The 22354-nt window shown below is 37.7% G+C and overlaps 4 protein-coding genes across 4 annotated transcripts; all 4 read right to left on the minus strand.

The window, feature by feature from the left end:
* Nucleotides 1–3572: 3572 nt before the first annotated feature.
* Nucleotides 3573–4358, minus strand: LOC115631924. Its single transcript, XM_030528775.1, has 4 exons — nucleotides 4101–4358; nucleotides 3964–4046; nucleotides 3809–3907; nucleotides 3573–3751 (listed from the first exon to the last, which is right to left on the minus strand). The coding sequence occupies exons 1-4, from the start codon at nucleotides 4124–4126 to the stop codon at nucleotides 3615–3617; spliced, it is 345 nt and encodes a 114-aa protein (XP_030384635.1). The 5' UTR covers nucleotides 4127–4358; the 3' UTR covers nucleotides 3573–3614.
* Nucleotides 4359–5287: 929 nt separating this feature from the next.
* On the minus strand, nucleotides 5288–6190 carry LOC115631896 (apolipoprotein D-like). Its single transcript, XM_030528744.1, has 4 exons — nucleotides 5956–6190; nucleotides 5810–5898; nucleotides 5649–5747; nucleotides 5288–5583 (listed from the first exon to the last, which is right to left on the minus strand). The coding sequence occupies exons 1-4, from the start codon at nucleotides 6156–6158 to the stop codon at nucleotides 5330–5332; spliced, it is 645 nt and encodes a 214-aa protein (XP_030384604.1). The 5' UTR covers nucleotides 6159–6190; the 3' UTR covers nucleotides 5288–5329.
* Nucleotides 6191–6269: 79 nt separating this feature from the next.
* On the minus strand, nucleotides 6270–7229 carry LOC115631860 (lazarillo protein-like). The gene is made up of 5 exons (XM_030528708.1): nucleotides 7203–7229; nucleotides 6903–7145; nucleotides 6770–6849; nucleotides 6609–6710; nucleotides 6270–6553 (listed from the first exon to the last, which is right to left on the minus strand). The coding sequence occupies exons 1-5, from the start codon at nucleotides 7217–7219 to the stop codon at nucleotides 6414–6416; spliced, it is 582 nt and encodes a 193-aa protein (XP_030384568.1). The 5' UTR covers nucleotides 7220–7229; the 3' UTR covers nucleotides 6270–6413.
* Nucleotides 7230–8532: 1303 nt separating this feature from the next.
* LOC115631780 (apolipoprotein D) lies at nucleotides 8533–10501 on the minus strand. Its single transcript, XM_030528614.1, has 6 exons — nucleotides 10378–10501; nucleotides 10194–10314; nucleotides 9903–10033; nucleotides 9346–9425; nucleotides 9189–9287; nucleotides 8533–8916 (listed from the first exon to the last, which is right to left on the minus strand). Exons 1-6 carry the CDS (start codon nucleotides 10392–10394, stop codon nucleotides 8690–8692), a joined length of 675 nt encoding a protein of 224 aa, XP_030384474.1. The 5' UTR covers nucleotides 10395–10501; the 3' UTR covers nucleotides 8533–8689.
* Between the last annotated feature and the right edge of the window lie 11853 nt (nucleotides 10502–22354).

A 22354-nucleotide genomic window follows, 5' to 3' on the forward strand; every position in this document is an offset into this window, starting at 1 on the left:
ACTTTCTCCTAGACTTATTATTATCCAATAATGTATTTATTTTTCTTTTGGCCCACTGTGCTTTTGTCACTTTGCAACTGTTTAGTCCCAGGGCGTAAATCTTTTGCCAAGCAAAATTGAAAAGTTTCCGTCTCTTTAGCATTTCATACTTTTTCGGTTCGCCCCACCCCACCCCATGTCAGTACACCCTAATGAACCCTCTAAACAAGCTCCCACAGCTGCACATTAGAGCGTGTGGGACAGGAGTCGTTTAGGTTTCGGTTTTGGTTTCGGTTTAGGTTTAGGGCTAGGACTAGTGGCCACAACCGCAGAGTGCAACCTCAGACTCATAGTCAATAAAATGCCTTTAATTAATCTACATTGCTGCGTCAGCTGGCACCGCAAAAACACCGAGCGCTCGGTCAACGTTAGCATTTGAATGCAGCAGCACCAAGGACGACGACGAATTGTGCGCATAAATTATGCAGCCAACCATTTTGGACGTGCATTTATGGGCGTATTTTTTCCACGGACCACTGTTGTTTTCCGTTTTTGGGTTTCGGGTTTCGCGTCTGTTGCATTAAAATTTCAACGTTGCTCATTTGGCGGCCAAAATGGCCGACTGGCCGCCCGCCAACAATATGTTGTAAACGTTTAATTTGAATGCCGCGTCTAATCGCTGTCCTAGCAACGTGTGCCTCTCCCACCTCGGCCATGGCCCAACTGTCCATTTGTCCAATTGTCCAATTGTCCGTGTGCCTGCCCAATTGTAATTGCGTTCATTGAATTGTTAACTGGGTTCGTTGTCTCCTGCCCAACCGCTGACCAAAGCCACAACTTGCAACGGCTGTGGCTGTGGCGGTGGCTAAAAGCCGTTGTTATCCTTGCGGTTGTCGCGGCTGTTTGTCCCTTGAGTTGATTGGACGGCCGCAGTGGCGGCGGCTATGATTCCGGTCAATAATGCACATCAAACTTTCCTCTCTTTGCCTTTGGCATTTATTGGTATTGTTCCAATTAAAGTTCGACTTGGCCATAAAATATGCAAGCCAATGGCGAAAAACATACAAAAAGTTCGACTTCGGTTCGAGTTCGACTCCTCAAAGTTGGCTGCCAGGACATTAATGCGATACGGTCAATGATTTTGACTGCAGCACCAGAAGCAGCAGCAGCAGCAGCAGCTGGAATGGCTGTGTAATATAAAAAGAGAAGAAGTAGAAGCAGATGAAGAAGAAGAATCGGAGCATTGCGGGCAATGCCAATAAAAGGTAATAAAAGTGGTAATGGGTCGCTTGTAGTGCCTTGGCACGGTGCTTGACTCCAAATCCTGTCAAAATGAAATGCGGCCAAAGGTGCGGCCATTTTTTATGCCCAAAGCCCAGAACGTTGAAGGAGCGATTGGAAAATAGCTCTAAAAGGAGGCGTGGTGTGTATTAAATAAAAGATTGAAGAAAATTTCCTGTCAACAGACTAAATGCGAGCATCCTTTATAGAAGACGCATCTGCAATAGTTCGCCAAATGGACAAAATTGTTAATACACATAAAATTTATAGTCATACTTGTATGCAAGAAATTATCGTGGAACGTTTTCAAATATTATTTGCAAATTTAATGAAACACTCACTTAGCACCTCCTCCTGCAATTTCTATAAACGTCCTCAGAAATTCCGTTTTAACTAGTTGCTCACAATTGTTAGCCTTCGACAGCAGTATCGCACTGACTTTGGGTTGTCAATGGGCATATAGACGAGTACTTCTAGATTTATTTCCATTCCTTTCATGTACCTTAGAAACCCTTAAGCCTAACCACACACATCAGCAATACAGACACGAGTCCTCGCTCATCGACAGCTCAACCACAGTATTTGTTTAGCTCTCGGACTATGCAGCAGTGAATGCCAGTCACATCCTTGCCAGCAATCCATGTCCTCACGCGCGATATGGAAGCATAGGCACTCATATACCCATGTTGTCTTGGGGCCAGTGTCGGCTTGGATGGTTGGACGGTTGGATTTCCCTGCGGTCGGGCTCGGAATACAAGAGCCCGCAACAAAGTGCCCAAAAAACGGAGCTCCAAGTCCAATTTGTTTGTAATGGCATTACTTTATTTACAAAATATATTTTGTATGCATAACGAGTAGTTGGCCAGTGAGAGAATCGGCGACCCTTGCTTTGCACATGCCTCGACTTCGACTTCGACTTCATCTCCGACTCCTACTCTGAATTGTTCGCCAACAAATGCCAACTCACCATGTGCATTTGCCTAGGCCAGGAGGAGTTTGGACCTCTGTCGCGGGCAGTGTGGGAAAACAAAACAAAGCGCTACAAAAATAAAATATACAATTTCTAAGCTCGTTGTACCATAAAATTTCCCCATTGGACGCAACTCTGTGGCGATTCCGTTGCGTACTCGCTGTTTAATTTTACAATTGTCCTTTTTGGAGTTATCTATCGCCCTCGACAAAATGTGTGTGTCTGTGTGTGTGTGTGTGTGTGTGTGTGTGTGTGTGTGTGTGTGTGTGTCTGTGTGTGTGAGGGTGATTTATGTGATTTGATGTTAACCATTTGTTTTACTTACTTCATGAAACAAAACAAACAAACTTATCTATGTGCGACATGGAAGCTACAGGCAATGGTATGAAAAATAATTCAAAAATTGTATTACCAATTATAAGGGATCTTATAATTAACTTAAAACTAATGTTAATAAAAAAAAAATTCAAATTGTGATGCACCAGGCATTTAAAAAATAATTTATGCGTATGATCAATGAAAAAACTTCAAAAAATCCAACCCAGTTCCATTTTAAGGCGAAAAAGTGCGTCATAATGAATACTATTATTATTATTATTAGTACTTGTATTATTAGTATTATTATTATGAGCTTCATTGAAGGTCCAACTATATTAGTATTTAGTATTTGATTGGGAATGTAATAGCTTTTATAACAATAGGGGAATTCCAAGCACACGTGCACCAGGGCCCTAAATACTAAGTCTTATCAAGGCTACTCCTGAGATCAGTCTCTATCTCGTACTCTAGAGAGCTTAGCCGACAAGATTTATAATGAGCTTTTTGGCTGGCATCTAAATCAGCCATACTGCAATATTAAGGAAAAAGCTCCTATAAAAAAGGAGTTGCCGCTAAAAGCAAAGTATAGAAATCGAGCGAGTAGCTGCCCCGATCGATCGTGTGGGAGACGGCTTCGAGAGTGGTGAACAATATGTATTATTGAGTATATGATAAAACAATATATAGTAATTGAGTATAGACACATTATAAGAAATGTGAATTTTGTAATTTTTTATTTCTTTTGTATTAGCAGAGTGTTTTTATTTAAAACTGTCCATCGTGGACAATCATTAAATGGGTTAAATAAACTTGACAATAATTTATTTATGATGAAAAAAAAGATGATGATTCTGTCCAGCATACGAAGTCGAAAAAAAATCCTTGTGAAATCACTATTCAAAGACAACTTGTAGAATAACACAGATTTGTGTACAGATTATTTGCATGTCTTACCGATTCGTAAATATAATTATTGAAATGGATGATAAGAAAACACTCAAAAACATTGCGACTTTAAATCGCTATATATTTCTTAGCCCGTAGAAATGCTTGCATAATCTATAATTTAGAGATTCCAACAGTTGCGCTGATTTACTAGCTTCATTGGGATCATGGGTATTCTTGCCCTAAAAGCTTTGCGCTTAGCCTCTGCAACTGTACTATGTGGTGGTAAACGCTTTCGGGTTAGTATTACGGCCATCTCTGTGAAATAAATTCACTCTTTTGAAAAGTTAAACTTGGTTTAAATAAAATACTTACGATAGCTTCCACCTTGCTCTGCCGCCGAGCATGAAAAACGAACGGCATAGCTCCGATAATCTGTCTCTATAATCCAGGTGTTTAAGCCCATTTTGAAACCTGGGAGGCGAGTTGGATCATAAATATAGACCACCTACTCGTACATATGGACCTACCTTTCTGAGCGGGATATGTGCGGAAGTGGCCAGTCATATCGACATCGACGAGCTCCAGTAGAGTGCCGGCAGGTTTCTTGGAGCTTCCCATTGAGTGTTTATTATATTTATTCGGGAGATACGACCTGACGACTTACCTTTCATCTCGATATCTTGCACGCATGAAGTAGCTGTCCCGTTTCTTATAAATATTTAATTCCAAACATTCCGGAACACTGCCGTTCGTGTTCGGATATTTGGCATAGGTATACCACGTGCCCAAATAATTGCTTATATTGAAATCTTTCTTATGCACATCATATACGTGTTTGGGACATGGTTCCTGCTTTAGCAGCAAGCCACTAACACAACACACGCCCGATGCGATAAATACAATTGTTTTTAAAAGTCGCAAGTGATTTGCTAAGTGACGACATAATGTTCTATATGCTGTTGAAGCCATTGGTGGAATGCCGATGTTGTTCGGCACTTACTTTTTGGATAATATGAATAATCAAATTTGTCACACTCAATTCATTCGTTCTATTTAGTTGATGATGAGTTTGTTCCTTAGAGAAAAACTCTACGGTTAAAAACATGAAAAGTAACAAATTCAGAAAATAAACCTTCAACTGCAATTGATTCGAATGTCTTTCGAGATAAAAGCTAACAAAAAATGAATACAAATTCCATAAAAATACTTTTAGGAAAGTCCTCTCAAGCAGCAATTGTTCTTCAAAGAGGAAACTGTTCTGCAGTCAGCCTAAAATCCGCCCTTATCCTGGGATGGGAAAGTAATTAATTATCCGGGCCTCACCCTTTACAGAAGTGTCTTCTGTCTTCTAGAAGTCTCACATTGTTGCTCTGCTGAACTGGGTGTTGGGTAGAAAGCTAAATAACAAGCTCTTATTATGAAACAGTATCCTAGAGCTAGTCCAAACATATGACAGTCCTACAAAGATTCCAAAACAGTGCTCCTCCGTTCATAACTAATGAGGACTTAGTGCCCTTAAAAATCATAGAAGGAAAAGTATCTATGCAACGTAGCCATAAATCTTGTAGATAAAGAGATTTCCCCCGTAGGACCCCCTCTAGAGCATTAAATTACCTTTTGAATTTCCTATCTATCTAACAAAAAACCCGTCATTGCAATGTCAGCAACTTCCGATGTATAATCTATGAATGAAAATTTCTAAATCTACTTAAATCCACAAATACACATTTCAAAATTGTTAAGATATTGTTATAAGTAGCATGAAATGATTAATAATTAAAATAAACTAAAACAGCTATGAAAGCTGAAATAAATTAGCACAAGATTAGGAATAATTAAAACAAATTTGCATTAGTTGTTAAATCATTTAAGGACATTTATTAATAATGCTGTCTATTTGCCTACCGCTAATTTTCTCGTAGGACGTCTGCTGATTTTCTCTGTAGTGATAATGTCCTCATTTTTCATTCTTCCTAGGTTATCCTTTAAGGGCGCGGTAAGCGGAGCATGTCGCTTATGAATACAACCAGCTTGGTTCACTCTTTGAAAATCGGCTAAGTCCAATCCAACCTCGTTTACAGTAAGTGTGATTCTTGCCAGTAAGTCTTCGGGTGGATGTCGCTGCCGTGTCACAATAAGTCCGTCATCTATTAATAGCAGCTACTTATTTCAGATACCCTATAAGACGACTACAAGTATGCTCGCTACTTACGCAAACTTTTCTGTTTCAGAAGATGCGCGCAAGAGAACTGCAGAGCATAGTTTTTGTAATCTGTGTCCACAATCCATGTTTGTAGTTCTCTGGTGTTACCTTAATGCAACCAATATCATAGAATACAATATAGAATATATAGAATACAAACCCGAACTTACTTTCGCTTAATACGATAGCTGAAACGTTAAATACTCCTGTGTCATTCAGACCAACTATCTTAAACCGATTGATAATTGGAGTATTTTTCCTGAATCGATGGATATCGAAAGACAAATTCATTTAATTATGGGGGAAGAATACTCACTTTGGGTGTTCGGATAGGTTTCTTATGTAATATCCTTTGCTAGTCTTGATCACATCCATTTGGGCACAATTCAGAATTGGTTTGTTTGCGGTGCGATATTGAGTGTACCATTTGCCTTTGTATCGTGAAATGTCGAACTCTTCTACGAACTTCAAGATGGTGGGACAATTACCATCTTTTTCTATAGTCCCGCCGGACAACATGAAGGAGATGCAAAGATGAAGCGCAAACGTGGCAAAAGTACTAGAACAGTTTAAATTCTTTAAAAACTCCATGATTTTTTTTTATTGCTAACATACGCTGAGGATGGCAACATTCTAAATAGTGAGGGGTTTATTGGAAAAATACAAGTATTTAATACGATATATACAGCAGTACGACCAAGACAAATTGCTTTAATTAATTTGACTTAAGTAGCATAAAGCTTTAGCTGAAATGTCATGGTTGCGACCCAAAGTCTACGTATCGTTGGGACATCCCTGCTGATTCACTCTTTTCATACTTTTTAACCTTATGCCCGCTTTCTTCGCCAGATGCTCAGCTGCGTACGCTTCTTCAGCAGTTGGATTGCGCTTCCGAAACTGTATCATGACATATTCTGTAGAGTTGGAGATTTAGCGTTTGCCATCGAACAGATTAAAGAAAATGCTTACGCAAACTGAAAATTGAATTTACATCGTCGATGCACATGAATCGAATAGCAAAGCTATCGTAATCCGTGTAGAGAATATTCATTTGAACACCGTCCGGATTATCTGAATATCGTGCGATTCATCTATAAAAATGTATCTTGCAGAGTATTGGAGCTACTTACGAACACTGCCTAGAACGTCGTATGAGCCACTCGTTTGGATATTTATAATTTTGCGTCTAGAAGATTTCACGAATTCAACTCTGCAAAAAGTGAGTTTTTCGTAGAATTGCTGTGGACTAAATTCTTCACTTACTTGTCGTGCAGCTCAATGATATTCACCTCATGGGTGTTGTCTTCTAACTTGTTGTACCATATTGACATACAACTCGGCATTTTTCCTGACAGCTTTGGATACATGGAGTAGGCATACCATCTTCCCAAGAACCGATCCATGTTGAAGTCACCAACAGCAGTCATATTTTTGGGGCAGGGTTCCGGTAATGGAAGCAACATGCTAACTTGCCAAAACAAATTAAGAAATACGATGCTGCCCAGTCTATTTCACGAAGAGATTTTGGTCGATTAGTTGCTTGATTTTAATTCTTATACATACACGCCGAACTGGAGCATGTTGAGGTGTAAATATGCCAACAGTGGATCTTTAAATGAGTGCCAACTGTTCAAAAATCGTGTTAGTTCAGTCCTATCAGGTTGGACACCCATTCCATAGCGTATACAAGTAGATCAATTTTGCACACTGTGTTAACTCATTATGGTCTGTAAAGTACTTTACTTCGTGCGTATTGATTTAGAAGCTATACTCAAGAAGAGATAATACATATAAGTTCTTAGTTCTGCAATTAGTTATTCACAGCTTTAGTAGAAAACGTTATTTAAGAAGAGAGTGTAGTACGTAGAAGAGAGCGCGAAATCGTGGGGCTTAAGAATTAAAATACCATCGAGCTCAAAGCCCCGCAACTTAAAAAGAATTTTGACTTTTTCGCTGAAACCTATTAAACATGCACGTAATTTGTTAGATTTTTTTTCAAGTTTGTGTTCTGCGTTTTGTAGAATATAATATAAATAAGTGTTGGTTTGAGAGCTAAGCAAAATGATATTCTTAATTTGAAGAAAACAAAAATAAATTATGTGTGTACTTATAGATAATTATTAAATATTGATACTTTCATTCATTCATTAAATTAATTATTTTTGTTTTAAAAATTTACTTTAATTCAATTTCCACTCTTTAAAATATTTTACACCCTTCACATATAGTAGGATATATATACTTCTATATACATACATGTCTATCTGTCTGTTCAAAAGCTTTTTATTCACAAAAGCTAGTGATGCCGACTTGGTATGTAGATTTGTCTTATCCATACTTCGAGCTTTATTCCACACGATTAATAGCTTTTTTGCTTGCACTTCAAGTCCCCTAACGACAGATCGGTCCAAATCCACTCTTACTAGATTAACTTTTTTGCTTATGAAGCAAATGTCGGACTATAGTTTGTGAAAGTTCACATTAGTTGATGGAGTCGGAGAGGCGAGTGCAGGGTGTACAAAAGTCGGGTTCATGCAACCAACTAACCTTGCATTTTAAAGTTATTAGTTCATGCGCCAAATTTTCACAGCTAAGCATAATTAAATTTTTTGTGTTTGACGGATGATTAAAAACAATAATTGCCGTAGAAAATAAAGTTGTTTTAGATCTGACATCGGCATAATTGTGACTATCTCTAATCATATAGTTCGGATATAAGTTTTTGGCTATTGCCTTATTAATTGCAAATTCTCCCATTTCGATCTGAAATCATGTCGTGGCTTTAACTCTTCAACAGTGTGCCAGTATTACTTATTTGTGCTGCCAGTTTTTCTCAAACCTTTTTTTGTTTGTTTCGCCATTTAGTGACTGATTTTGTAAATAAAGCTGCCGCTTCTAATTTAATGGCATTCGCAGCACATTATGTGTTTTTATATTTGCTTCGCATAACACTATATATACACGGGTTTTAAACCTAAACTTAGCGCTTAGTCATTCAGAAAATTCATGAAAAGGTCGAAAAGGCGCTCATAGAAGCGCCGAAGCCATTCTCAGGCCTTCTCGATGGCATTTGGCAGAGTCGTGGTGGTGAAGTCATCATCATCGTCGCCCAATGTCGTTGTCGTCTCGGTTTCATTGTCGTCCAAAATGGGACAGCCCTTCTGGAGCGTATCGATGAGGAACTTTCGCGATATCTGGTTATTGTCCAGCACCTCTTTGGCCGTTGCCACCGTATCTGGCGACGGCTTTCGCTCTCGTGTCAGAATCCAGACAATCTCTGCAATACAAATCAGATGCACAAACATCGTTATTACCTCATAATTGGCATGTCGGGCAATATAACAAAATTGTGCGTCGGGGCGGCATCTGGAACTTGGCACTAATGCAATTAATTATGGACTCGCATTAATTATGCCAAACTGAATAATTGATTTGTCGTTGTTTGCATAGGAAATTAGCCAAGTCGTGCCCAGGCCAGTCCCAGGCCTCAGGGTGCATACGCAATTGATTTTCTTTGTTCTATATATATACTTGTAGTTGTATACTCACTTAAATGTGCAAGCGGCGGCAGATTGGTGCAGCTATAGACAACGGCATATGATTCGTAGTCGGTGCCAAGCACCAAATAGTTGGGCCGATTGGCAACCTCTGCAAGCAAAGTTATAAGCAATGTGTTTCCCCCAAAGGAGCAGCGGAAATAACTTACGATTCTTGGAGAAGGTCACGGCCAGCTGGGCCGGCGCTATAACTTTGGCGGTGCCTGTAACACTACTTGGTTGACCAGTGCTGGAAGAAAAGACTCATAAGTGCGCTGAGGAGTTCAAAACTTATGCTTAAAATATATTTCGTTTCTTAACAACTCTTTTAAGTAAAGTTAAGCTTTAAAGTTGTTTCATAATTGTGTTATTTAAATATTTCAATCCAGTTTCAAAGTTATTTTACTTTAAACTACGTTTCCTATAAAATTTGTTAATAAAGAAAACTGAAAATATACCGATAATTATGTGATATTTTTATCTAAAATTAACCCAAAAGTATATATCTTTATATATGATAAGTTATTCAAAAATATATTTTGTATATTTTCTTATATATTTTCATCATTCAGATTTGAAATTCTGGCAACAATAAATTGTTCCGTTTTAATATTTCGTTATCTACCTAATGACTATTCGATTCCATTCCCCTCTATTTAAAACTATTGTTATGGTTCTTGAAATTCTTTGGGCTCTATGATAATTTATCTGGGTTAGATATACTCACAATCTATTGATGGCCGCATTGACCACGCCCACAGTGCTGCCGTCAATCAGAGTGTAGTTGGCATAAATACACTTTTTGCCAATATCGAAGGCAAACGGATACTTTGCGTTCTCATACCAGATGCCCAAGTACTGTAAATGCATACATAGTGGAGATTTCAAACGACCGCCTCACAACAAAGTAGTTCGTGTTAATTGCACAATTCAATATTTCATCAATTGCTGCTCACTTGACGCAATGATTGTGCAATAAATTCATTTAAAGCGAGTCAAGTGCATGTTGCATACTCACTGCCTCGAGATCGAATGTGTCCATGACCTTCACCTCTGGGCATTGGCCGGGAAAAGGCACTTGGGCCAGAGCTGTGGGCGCCACAAACACCAGCAGCCAAGCCACCGAGCAAAGCGAAGCTCTGTAAGAAAATTCAATGCTTATGTGATGAACAATTTAAATGCAAATAGCTCTCAAGCCTTACCTCAAATACAAGCGCATGTCTGTTTAACTGTAATTGCAAACTCTTCTCGAAGAAATGTAGACCGGGCTGGCGGTCTTCTTGGTTCTTAATTCCTTGTTCTAACTGGCACACGATTCGCCGGACACTGAAATACAAACTCGGCTGCAGCTCATCATTTATAGATACATCTGTGGAAGCTTTTCTGGCAAAGCTCTGAGCGGACGGCTGCATTGTTGTTACCTGTAGATAGCGTGCAGGCCGAACAACAATTGGAAAGTGAAATGGACGCGATCTATAGAACATATTCGTACGCTTACTAGACGGGGTGTCGGATAGGCGACGATTATAGTTACACTTGACACAGCGAAACTTTTACTGGGCTTATCAGCAGAGCGGCGACTGTGACGCTGACCATAACTGCTATGACTAATATATACTCGCATGTAACAAATGTGGTAACAATGAAAAGCCAAACAAAAGTGCTGACAACAAAACAACAACACAATATTATTACAACTATGTTTACCAACTTTAGCCAGACGTATAGCGAGTGATCATACAGATGAGTGGCTTCCGTGTGCATCGCCCTCTCTAAATGGTGCGACAAAAGCAAATATTTTTCCCGGAATAACACCTTAAAGTACTGGTGAAGATTTATTGAATAAATTTAATTAATTATTACTACTTTTTAAATGAAGAATATTTAGCGATAGGTGGAAATTGTTCGAAGCTTAAAACTGAAAAAAAAAGACTGTCCACATTGTGGAAGTAGATAGCTTTAATTCGAGTTTTGGGTTCTCAAATATTTATGTATAAATGGTCGGTTTGCAACCGCATCTTTATTTATTACAAACCAAGACGAGCAGAAAAATAAGGTGAAAAGATGAATATTTGTATTTCATAATTAAAAACCATCAATAATTGCTGAGAAATTGGTTTTCATAGTCTGTGGAGGTTTATTTGGCTTTCATTTTAACAGGTATTTATTTATAAGACAACCTGCAATTTTCTTCCCTTCATTAGTTTTTAAACAGTCACTCGAGTTCTGAATTCTTGTATATCTTAAAGACTGAGCTTTTGTAAAGGAAAAACCCCAAACAAATGCTGTGATATCATGCCACCCATATCGTTTTACACTACAAATATAAACTACTTACATAAACCTTCGCCTAAAGACGAAAACATGGCCCTCGACATTATTTGATTATAAAGAGCATGTGCCGGCAATCTTGTGGTTATCTTTCGTATCACTCCGACTCGACAGCATAAGATTGGAGATTGTGGAAGCGTTTCATTTCAGCGAAATAATAAATAAAGTTGTATTTTGAGATTTGACTGATTATTAATTGGATTGCATGTTTACACAAATATTGAGAAAGCCTTAATTTATTTGTCTAGCACCTGCGCCTGCACTTCACATTTCGCAAATAAATAGTTCAGTTTGCATGCGTTTGAAGTTGTGTCTCATTCTGAAAATATTAAACAAAGGTAGAGGTAAAGCTAACTTTATGGACTGTTATGGAAAAAAATTATCTTTCATAAGAATCTATCTTTGTTCATGTTCTAATCTTCCATTTAATTCAGGCTACTTTCCAAGACACCATTGAAAAGCAATAACCAAGTTCGCAATCCAATAAAGAGTTTACAAAAAAAACGCTATTATTTGAACGTATTATTATTTTAGCACAGCTCAAGATCCATCCCACTTCGAAAAAGGGCTTTTCCTAAGAAAAACGGCGTAAGCTAGCCAAAAACCCACTATAGGATAACAGACGCAAAGGCTAACACAAATCTGTATCAAAGATATAGAGTGAGAAGCCGTAGCACCGAATAAATAATGTTAAATGTTAAAAGAAGAGCCTATTAACGACCATATGAATAATTATTGATTTTTTCTATAATTATGTATACTAAAGTTTGAAATAAATTTGTTTGTCCATCCTTATATTCTTTCTTTCATTACATTTTGAACACCATAGCCCAATGCATGCTTCAAATTTAAATACTTCATTTATAGGATTATTAATAAGTGAAATAAATATTTCAAAGATATTTTTTAAACATATTTCGTTTCTTTTCAACAGATGTTTAATTTAAGAATTAATTTTTGTTTGAGTAAGTATTATATTACATTACTCAGTAATAGTTTAATTAGCTAAACAGATAATTAATTTTAATTTTTTAAAGTGAAATTTATTTTGGCTTGATGGAATGCATATATTTTGTCTATTTGTATTTCCTTGAAACAAATGATTGATTTAAATAATTAATCAATATGTTACTAATAATATCAAATTACCTATTTATTTGATAGTGCATTCTTTTTTAACTTGTTTGCCATTTACCATTTTGAAATTGTTCTATTTAAATCAATTATTTGGAATATTTTGTAACAGAAAACCACAACAACTCAGCAACTCAAATATCATCATTATGTATCCAATATAATTTATTAACTATTTTGATAATTTCAACATTACCTACTTCTTCTTATATTTATGAATTTCAATGGATTGAATGCAAACAGTTTAAGCATTTTTAAATTAATTTGTAGTTAGTTTTTTATTTTATATCTAGTTTTTGTCCAATACCAATTAGGTGATATTTTTTCCACTTCATACTATAGACTTACCTCTTTAATTTATAAAAGGATTGTTTGTATAGCTGATTTGCTCCTAAAATATAAAATCAATAAAAAAATATATACACGTATGCATATATTTAAACATTTAATTCAAGCGTTGAGTATTTATATTCACAAGTTTCATCAAAATTTTTGTAACAACAGCATTTTCCACTCATACTAGTAGATAAAATCCACACTAAAGCTTTTTACTGTGGATATTGTTAGTGGCGCCATCTAATGGAAGTGTAGCATGCGGTGTAACCTTGGCGCCACCTACACTGCTCTTGTAACATGAAGCACACACCAAAGGAAACACATACACACACACACACAGTCAAACCCAGTGAAGGCTCCTTTAAGGCAGTCACCAATTTATTTATAAAGATTTAAATAGAAATAGTTTAGGAGATTGCTTGTAAATGAAGGAAATTCGTGTACATATGTATGTACTATATAACCACAAGTGTTGCATTTGCGGTAAGACTCCAATGGGAAGCACACGACCTCGCATACATACTCGTACATGCGGGTATGTACATTTACCTGACCCTGCCACACACCGCGACGTGTTCAAGTTGCATTTTTTTACCTGTGCGCCATTTCTGTGGTTAATTAAAAAATTGTATTTCATATTATTAAATTAATTAAATGCAAACCACAAATTGAGTTAAACGTACAAAAATACGCCAGTGGCAAAGCCGAGCCCAAGCGCAGTCAGTGGCAAGTGCCTGGATAGTCGGGCCCTGTGGTCCAGGTCAGTTATGTAGGAAAGGCAGTCGAAGAGATGGACACACGGACGGGCGGGCGGGCGTACGGAGAGGATCACATATGCCCCAGGTCCAGTTATGAATGCGCTGCAACTTCAACTATTTTAAAAGAGATTTTACGGCGAACGCTGATGCTGAGCCTTTGCGACAAATGGATGGATGGATGGATGGTTGGTTGGACGGTTCGCTGGCTTGTTGGTTGACTGGCTGGCTGGTTGGATTTGTTATATGCAGCAGGCAGTAATTAAATTTAAAATATGTACGCACGCCAAATGGCTGGAGTCAAAAACAGGTGCAATGCACTGACCACGCACACACACACACACGCACACACACATGCAAACAAAAGGCAGGTATAATTTTATCAAAGGCAGCTTTGGACGATTGCAGGCATATACAGAGAGAGAGAGAGAGAGATTGAGGACTCATACCAAAATCCTGCCACATGAGCGCAGCTTTGGGATATACAGATGTACACATACATATATTATAGATTATTTATAAACAAACATATATCGTACACGCAAAAAAAAAGTTAGAAATTAATTCTAAAACTCCCTCTATACTTGCAATTTATGTTTTCCTTCTAGTATCTCCCTTTCCACTTATTCTCATTAAACAATAATGTAATTAGATGCCATAATTTATATTTAAAAATTCTACTGCCTTTTTTCACCCAACAAAACAATTGAGCTAATCAAATCAGTTTTTAGCGTTGTATTAAAAAAAAAAAAATTTTGGTAGTTATGTTTAGTGCAATTTTTATAGATTATAAATTACTTTCTTATAAATTACTTTCTTACTTGCTTACTTTGATAGTAGAAAGAAATTATTCATTATGGATTCACTGAAAGCTAGGTAATGACTTTAAATTTTACCTATGCTCACAAAATATTACAGAATGTTTAATGATTGAAAGATCTCTTTAGTTCTTAAATATGCAACTTTCTAACACATATTTCCTAAGACAAAAACAATTATTTCTAATTATTACTGCTAACGCCAAAAGCTGACAATATTGAAGCCCATATTATACTGCCATCGACATTAGAATATTTTGATTGAACCTTTTTTTCGCATTTTGAGAAGCAAGTATGATTTAAAAAGCAGAAGACTCTATTAAGTTTCTAAGCATTATAAATAAAGCTTGTGATGTTGAATAAAATTTAATGAAAAAAAAATTACTTACTATATATAATTTTGATAAGAAGCTTGTACCCCTGTCTGTGAGTGCAGTTGGACAGTAAAAGCGGGCAATTTTTCACTTAAAGTTCTGCAAATATTTTACAATTAATTTTTATCGTAGAAAGACGATAGCTTTAATTTCGTAAAAATAAAAATGGGGATCTCGAAATGATTATCACATGCCCATACCTAACATTTCATACGATATTACATTTACTTACTCCAGCTAATACATAATTGCAAATTAAATGCAAGCTAAAAAATAAATTCATAGCCTTCAGCTATCAGTACATACAAGATAATGAGTCTAAAATGTCAAATAACAAATACGTATGTGTTACAGTGTATATACTTATATAGTACCAATATATGAACATGTTTGAATATATACTTGTTTATGTGAGTCTGAAGATAAGTAGGTGGGCTTTAATGGTGGGGCTTAGTTTTTGTGGTAAGCATTGCAGAGTTTCAGGAAGTTCAACATTAATTCAAAAATCTGGGGCGTTGGTTGGCATATACCCTAACAAATGTTAAAGAGAATGCACTTAATACTCATAGTTCTGTAGCTTGCAAAAACAAATTAAAGATGGGCATAGTAAGTCAACAAATAAGAAACAAGCTCAGAATTGATGCTTGGGCTTGTGTTCAATTTTCTCTGAGTGTTTGTACACACACTATAAACGCACACACACACACATACATACGCACATACACACGCACACACAATTCAATCATTTCGCTTTTTAAGTGTATTTTGCGGTGATGCACTTTATGGGCATTTTGTCCGATGAAATTTTCAATGTAATTTGATTTATTGACAGGAGTGCGTGCATATCTCTTTGGCACTGCACCGCACGCCCGCCCCCCGGCCTTTGATGAGCGCTTAAAAGCGCATAAATCTGAAAAATCACAGAAAGCTGTAATGCGTGTGTGCTCGTATGTGTGTGGTCGCAACAGGATGTGCAGGATATATTTGTATGCATGCATGTACATACATGCTGTGCAACCATTTAATTAAGTGCTGTTCATGCCGTCGTATCATAGTTTTATGTTACCTATTGGGTGGTTGGATGGTTGGGTGGTTGGTAAAGATTGCGGAAAGTGGGGGTTTTTCGTGGTGGCTCCAAAAAGTCCGCACTTTGCACAAAATTGAGTTCAGTTTTTATTTAACCAGTTTATGGCGTGTAATGCAGCTGCTTTCAGCCAAGCTAACAATTGCAATCAACAGTTGACATGGAAAAGGAGCAGCCCGAAAAATTGCGAAATTGCGACACATGCATAAGCTCTGGCAGGCTCTATAAATGGCAGGGCATAAAAAGGACGAGCTAAGCAACGAGCACAATGGCGATGGCAAGGGAACAACAGCAACTGGGTGGAGACTGCATGGGTGACCTTCAACATAGGCAGGGTGGATAGGAAGGGTTCAAAGGGTGCCACTGTTGATGTTTCTACTGCTGCTGCTGCTGTAGTTGTTATTGTTGCTGGAACGTGGGAATTGCAAAACATGTTGCAATTTGGGCGCAAACACGCACGCACACACACACACACACACATGCACACGCACAGGCATTGCATTATCCTTGGCTCTGATAGCTTTTTGCATGCCATCCATGTCTGCAAGGATATTGCAAACAAGATATTCCCAGACAATTGCAATGAATGCAACGAAGCAAGTGTGTGAATTAAAAGCGCGCTAGAAACATTTATTAACAAGTTAAGCTCAACTCACATGAATAGTTTTAATACCAGCAGGATTATATTGAGCAATTGACACAATTCCATGGCAAAACAGCTTCACAAAAACTCACTGATCCACTTCACTATAGGAAATATTTGTTTAACTGACAGCATAATTCCAATACTCCCCCCATTCAACGTGAAGTTTTTTTTTAATTAATATTTAATTGCAACAATGAATATGTATCGTCTTCTTCTTTTGTGGCCTTTACAATCGATTATTATTGTTTGTCAATTGGCAACACAAGGCTAGTAGTAGTGCCCTGTATAGCGTGTATAGCAGCCGAATCTGAAATGAATACAAGTTATGTAAACCAGCTTAGACATTGTATTTGAATACGCTTGACTACATCAATGTCTCCGTATAGCTCATATAGCTATAGCAAAGATTCGTCTCAGGATGTTTCTCTGGAAACCTTCCTGCATCGCCTTATCTGATGTTATCTATACTTCAGCGCTGTAAAGGAGCACGGGCAAGATAAAGAACTTGTACGAGCCCTAACCACTATTAATTGGTACGGCTAGGTTTTTTTCAATAGTGCAACTTTCAATGACCTTTTTTTATTTGTGGGTGATGATTGCACAAACATATTTATACTTTTTGAAAAGGCCATTGAATTACCTTTAATTTCATATCAAAACATGCACACGTTTCACATAACAATAATGCATAAAAATAATAATTTAAATAAGATAACTTCATAATACACGAAATATTTTTGACCATTATTAATTGGTACGGCAATATTATTTTTTTAAATAGGGCCATAAAAAAGGGAAATGTGAACATAAATTGTGGGAGGTACAGGGTGTTTAAGAGTTGAGCCTGCTCCTTTCTTGTTTTTATACTCTGTAAATGAAATGTACAAGAGTATATTAGATTGGCGGGAAGTGAAAAATGTAAGAGGCAGAAGTAGGCGTGGCAGACCCCACAAAGTATATATATTCATGATGAGCATGACAAGACGAGTCGATCTATGTCTGTCCGTCTGCCCGCCTGTCTATCCGTATGAACAAGTCCAAGATGCCTTTTGTGAATACGCAGAAAATGTGCATTTTGGAATTTTCCTCCCTCCCCGCTCTTCCCCGCAAATCGTGATTTTCTCTAACTCCCGTAATTCTTGAACTCAAAATTTTGCAAATTCCCCCAGTTAGTGATTATGTGTCCGTATGCCAAGTTTTATTATGATAGACCGATTTAACTAGAAGTTATAGCCATAAACGGTCTGGACATGTCCGTCCGTCCGTCCGTCCGTCTGTCTGTCCGTCTGTCTGGATGAACACAAGGATCTGAGAAACTATAAAAGCTGGAATAACCAAAGTGGGTATCCAGATTCTCCTTTATTTTATTTTATTTTTTTTGAATTTCCCACTTTCCACATTTCTCCACTGCATAGCAATCCTTGACTATATTGAAGGATTTCCATACTAAAGTTATTCCTATTCTGCCAAGTCTTACAAAATTCCTTGCAGGAAAAGGTGATCCAGGAAATATTCTCTTGTCCCTCATCCTCTACTCAGCTGTATGTAAACAAAGAGCCTAGGTCGTGGAGTGTTATTCCTATTCCTTTTCTGTTTATATAGCCATAATAAGCCATGTAAACACATCTTTATACCCACGACTGATGTGCAATATTATTGCCTTGTATAGAAGAGTACATACATATAGTATAGTGTACGATATGTTATCCTTGCATTTTGCTCGGTGCCGCTGTTCGCCATAAATCATTCATTTATAAATCATTTTTTTTAATGCTCGTGAAAAAGGTTTGATGGCCACGTCTGTATGGCATCAGTTGTGCCTCAAAGTCTGCTGCAACAACAAGAACAATAACAAGAACAACAACAGTAACAATAGAAAACGCAAACAAGGCAGAGGCAAGCAACCCCCCCTCGAAGTATTTTGATTTGTGCAATAAGTATTGTCGTCTTGAAGCCAACATCGACACCAATGCCAATGCTCGAGCTAGCAATTTCTTAAATTTTTTATAGCGCATAACCTGTCTGGCACACACGCGTCGATGCCAACAGCAACAGTGACAACAACAACAACAGCAACAACACCAAACTCCCAAATAGTCGAGCAACCAAACAGCCAAATGTTCCCGCTGTCTTTGCAGCAGACTTAGCGCCGTTGTTTGCTGTACGGCTCAAAGTTACAAGACGCCGTCGTCATACTCGTCCTTAGCCTTATCCTCATCCATGTCAGCCTCGTCGTCGTAGTCCTCCTAGGACTACGTCGTTGTTGGCTACACTTATTGCATTATGCGTCGCAACCCGCCGCGCAAAAAGTCAGCGAGCGTGCGTGCGTGCAGCTAGACATACAGAAGTCGCGTAGTCCCCGCCCTCGCCCTCATCACTACCCCCCACAGGATATACGCCATTACGCGGCATATTCCCAAGGGTTGGAGCTGCAGCTGATGCCACTTTTGGCTCGTGGCTGCCGCGAGCTGTTTGTTGGTTATGGCGTGCAAAGAGTAAAGCAAAAATACTTGATGCTGCTCCAAAAGGGAAAGACGCCTACGCATGCAGATGGTTGAATACCCTTTTTTAACCTAATACGCAAAAGAAACTGAACTCAAATATTATTACTGTCGCATGCATGAAATAAGAATAATGAGACTGCTCGTATTGTAAGATAGTATAGCCAAATAATGTTTAGACTTAGGATATGCTAGCAACCTATTAAAACAGTTTTTAAGCAAAATCTATTTAAACAACAGATAACTCTGATAGATATGCTAAGGATTTGGTTTTACTTTGTTTTATTTTACTGGAATAAAATAAGTATATCGTGATCAGCTCTTATCAGGGATATAAATAAACTTTCACTTCGAAGCCCAAACTGCTGACTCAAAATTAAAAAAAGGCCGTAGTTCTAGGCTCATCAAGGAATGCGAAGTAAGTTGAAACTATTCGCTTGGAATTACTCTGCTTTTGTGCGTTACAAAGACCATCAAAAAAGGGCGATGTACTTTCTGTGATAAAGGTGTTTGGTATATATGAGAATTGGCATGGCATCTTCTGTGCAACTTGAAGCAGCCTCACAATCTCTGGGAGTTCGCTCGCATTGTTGCCAAGTGAAAGAAATGTTAATACCGAAAACGAACCATTTGCCGCAATGAAAATCGCGTAAATTTTATACTGATTGTAAGTGTTGCCGTTTGTTGACGTTCCTTACTGGCGTTGCCTTTGCTTCTTTGCCTCGTTGCTTGCTTGCTTCCTTCCTTGCTTGCTTGCTTGCTTGCTGCTTGTTTTCCTTTCGCACTTGCCGCATCCTTCCATCTGTTTGTCTGGCTGCCTGTCGTCTGTCGTCTGTTGCCTGTCGCCTGCAGATTGTCACAATTGTCAAATTGCAATTTTTATTTGCCTCTCCCTTCCACGAACTCATCTCTCTATCGCGCTCTCTATTCGTTCAGCTGCTTAGCCTGATTTGCTTGCCATTTTGTGGCATTTACCATAAATGCTGGCCAAGTTCTTGAAGCGCACCAGCGCCCTGCAGGATGGGCAATGGCAGTGGTTCCAAGTGTTCGATTCCGTTAATGGCTCAAACGTCCGACAGTGTCTGCAAATCTTTCAAATGAGAAAAGTTTAGTTCTCTATCCATTCTATTTCCAGTTGCTGCCAAGAATTTTTAGTTTAGTTTCGCCAAAGCCTTCAACTTCAAGAACACATGTGTGCCTCTGTATGTGTGTGTGAGTGTGTTCTTGGAAATACGGTGTGGTTGTGTGGGTTTTCCTTTCCGTTTGACTTCCGCTGTCTGGCAGCGGAAGATGGCGTATTAATCACTTAAACCGAAAAATGTACGATAAATGGCCAACTCAGAAGCAGCAGCGTTGTTGTTGCTGCAGTTCCTGATGCTGCGGTTTTTGTTGTTATTGTTGTTGGTTGGCTTGCGATAACAAATGTCACACAAGCTCCACGCTTCAAAGTTGAATGTGAGCAAGGGTTAAGCTGACATTGTTGGGTTAATGCTCTCTCATACACACACACACACACAAATACTATACTATACTCGTATGTGTGTATATTTGATTTGTGTTTGTCTGTGTCCGATTAGGCTTTTTGCTCTATGTCCTTTTTATTCTGTTGCTGTTCATTATAGATTTATGTCGCTTACAGTTTTCAAATGCGATTATACGATTATTTATTATTCACATTGGTGTTGCATAATTAAATAATAATTTAATTAATGCAAACACTTTTTATGGCCCCGCAGCTCACACCAGTTGTTGTTGTTTCTGATAACTGCCAGCCACGCCGCACTTATTTAGACTTTAAGCCTTGCCGATTAGTTCAGATGTAAGCAGCAAAAATATTGTCAAAACAATTGAACTAGACTTTAAATTCGAGCATCGGCCAAAACAGATTTATTGACAAAACATTCAGATTTTATTTATTTTCTGATATGGTTTGAAACACGATCAATATCAATATCATAGCTTAGGCATTAGGCCCTATTTATTTCTTAAAATACTTAGAAATAAGAAATTATTATCAAAATTAATTGTACATACAAGTATATTGCTTTCGTTTTTATGTAAAAAGCATTGCAGTTGTGAAAGAATATACTCTGATCTTGCTAATACTTCAGAAACACATAATTTTCTTCAAATAATTTGCTACACAAATACATACATTTAAAATAATAAAGCAATGTATGGCTTAGATAGACAAGCCTTTATACACCTAGCCCTCGCCTAACATCGGTGCTACCTTCCTTGAAAACGTCGTGTTAAGCGAAATCGTGCTAAACGAGCCATGTATTTTCATATAAAATATAGGGTTACATTCCTAGCCTTCGAAAAACGCATCAAAAATATTTTTAATGTTTAAATTTTTTATTTTGAAAAACACAAAAATCGTTTTTTAAATTTTGAAAAGTAAAAAGAGAACACATACATACATATGTATTTAAAAAAAATTGGAATTAATTTGATGGCATTTATAATCAGAGCACTTTTCGTAATCAACATTACTTTTTAATAGAAATATGAAATTTTTAACTGTTTAGTGGCTCTTAAAGCTTCATAGTAGCACTCTTTATATAGTTTATTTTCTCTTGCTGCCATTTGTATAATTCACTTTTCACCATTTTATTTTATTCATTATTCATGTGCGCGTCTGAAGAAGCAAAGCTTTGCTCACCCTAGCAACTTTTGAGATCTTACTCTCAATCAGTGTCCACTCAGACAAAACGGTCTGTGCATTGATAAGAATGAAAATAATTTTAATAAACGCGTTCGTCCGTTGGAAAGTTATTTATAAAAAAGTGTCTGGGAAAAAACCATTTGCAATCAAATGCTATCACCAACGTGATTATAAGTAGTCTGACCCCGTCGACCAATCGCTAATTATACGACATGTATAACGCTGGAAAGCATTCGCACCCATTTGAACCCTGGCTGGAGCCCATAAATTATACAAAGTTACGAATCCACGCAATCGCTTGTGCCTCTGTGGCTGGGTGTCACATGTGTGTCTAAGTGATTTTCAATAAGTTTTGCGGCAATGCGGGGAATTTCAGAATTCGGCTTGTGGGTCACGCAAACAGAGGCAAGCTGTGAGGTTTTTGGGGCGCAATTTTTCACGCAACATAAAAGCAGGAGCAGCAGCTGAAGATGTCTATATATGTATAAGTGTGTACATGCTGTAGAGATGGAGCAAGTAGTGGGAGCACATG

The sequence above is a fragment of the Scaptodrosophila lebanonensis genome, unplaced genomic scaffold (assembly GCF_003285725.1).
Source record: "Scaptodrosophila lebanonensis strain 11010-0011.00,11010-0021.00 unplaced genomic scaffold, SlebRS2 tig00001412-arrow-pilon, whole genome shotgun sequence".
Classification (NCBI taxonomy): domain Eukaryota; kingdom Metazoa; phylum Arthropoda; class Insecta; order Diptera; family Drosophilidae; genus Scaptodrosophila; species Scaptodrosophila lebanonensis.

Coding starts and splice junctions, on each gene's coding strand:
- LOC115631780 (XM_030528614.1), bottom strand. Junction 9,426..9,902: donor AATGCGGCCATCAATAGATT/GTGAGTATATCT, acceptor CTTTTCTTCCAG/CACTGGTCAACCAAGTAGTG. Junction 8,917..9,188: donor GCCGCCGCTTGCACATTTAA/GTGAGTATACAA, acceptor TTTGTATTGCAG/AGATTGTCTGGATTCTGACA.
- LOC115631924 (XM_030528775.1), bottom strand. CDS start 4,126: ATGCGTGCAAGATATCGAGATGAAAG. Junction 4,047..4,100: donor GCAAGATATCGAGATGAAAG/GTAAGTCGTCAG, acceptor CTCAATGGGAAG/CTCCAAGAAACCTGCCGGCA. Junction 3,908..3,963: donor CACATATCCCGCTCAGAAAG/GTAGGTCCATAT, acceptor CTCGCCTCCCAG/GTTTCAAAATGGGCTTAAAC.
- LOC115631860 (XM_030528708.1), bottom strand. Junction 6,850..6,902: donor ATCATTGAGCTGCACGACAA/GTAAGTGAAGAA, acceptor CACTTTTTGCAG/AGTTGAATTCGTGAAATCTT. Junction 6,554..6,608: donor AAATTCAATTTTCAGTTTGC/GTAAGCATTTTC, acceptor CCAACTCTACAG/AATATGTCATGATACAGTTT.
- LOC115631896 (XM_030528744.1), bottom strand. CDS start 6,158: ATGTTGTCCGGCGGGACTATAGAAAAAGATGGTAATTGTCCCACCATC. Junction 5,748..5,809: donor AGCTATCGTATTAAGCGAAA/GTAAGTTCGGGT, acceptor GGTTGCATTAAG/GTAACACCAGAGAACTACAA. Junction 5,584..5,648: donor TCTGAAACAGAAAAGTTTGC/GTAAGTAGCGAG, acceptor TGCTATTAATAG/ATGACGGACTTATTGTGACA.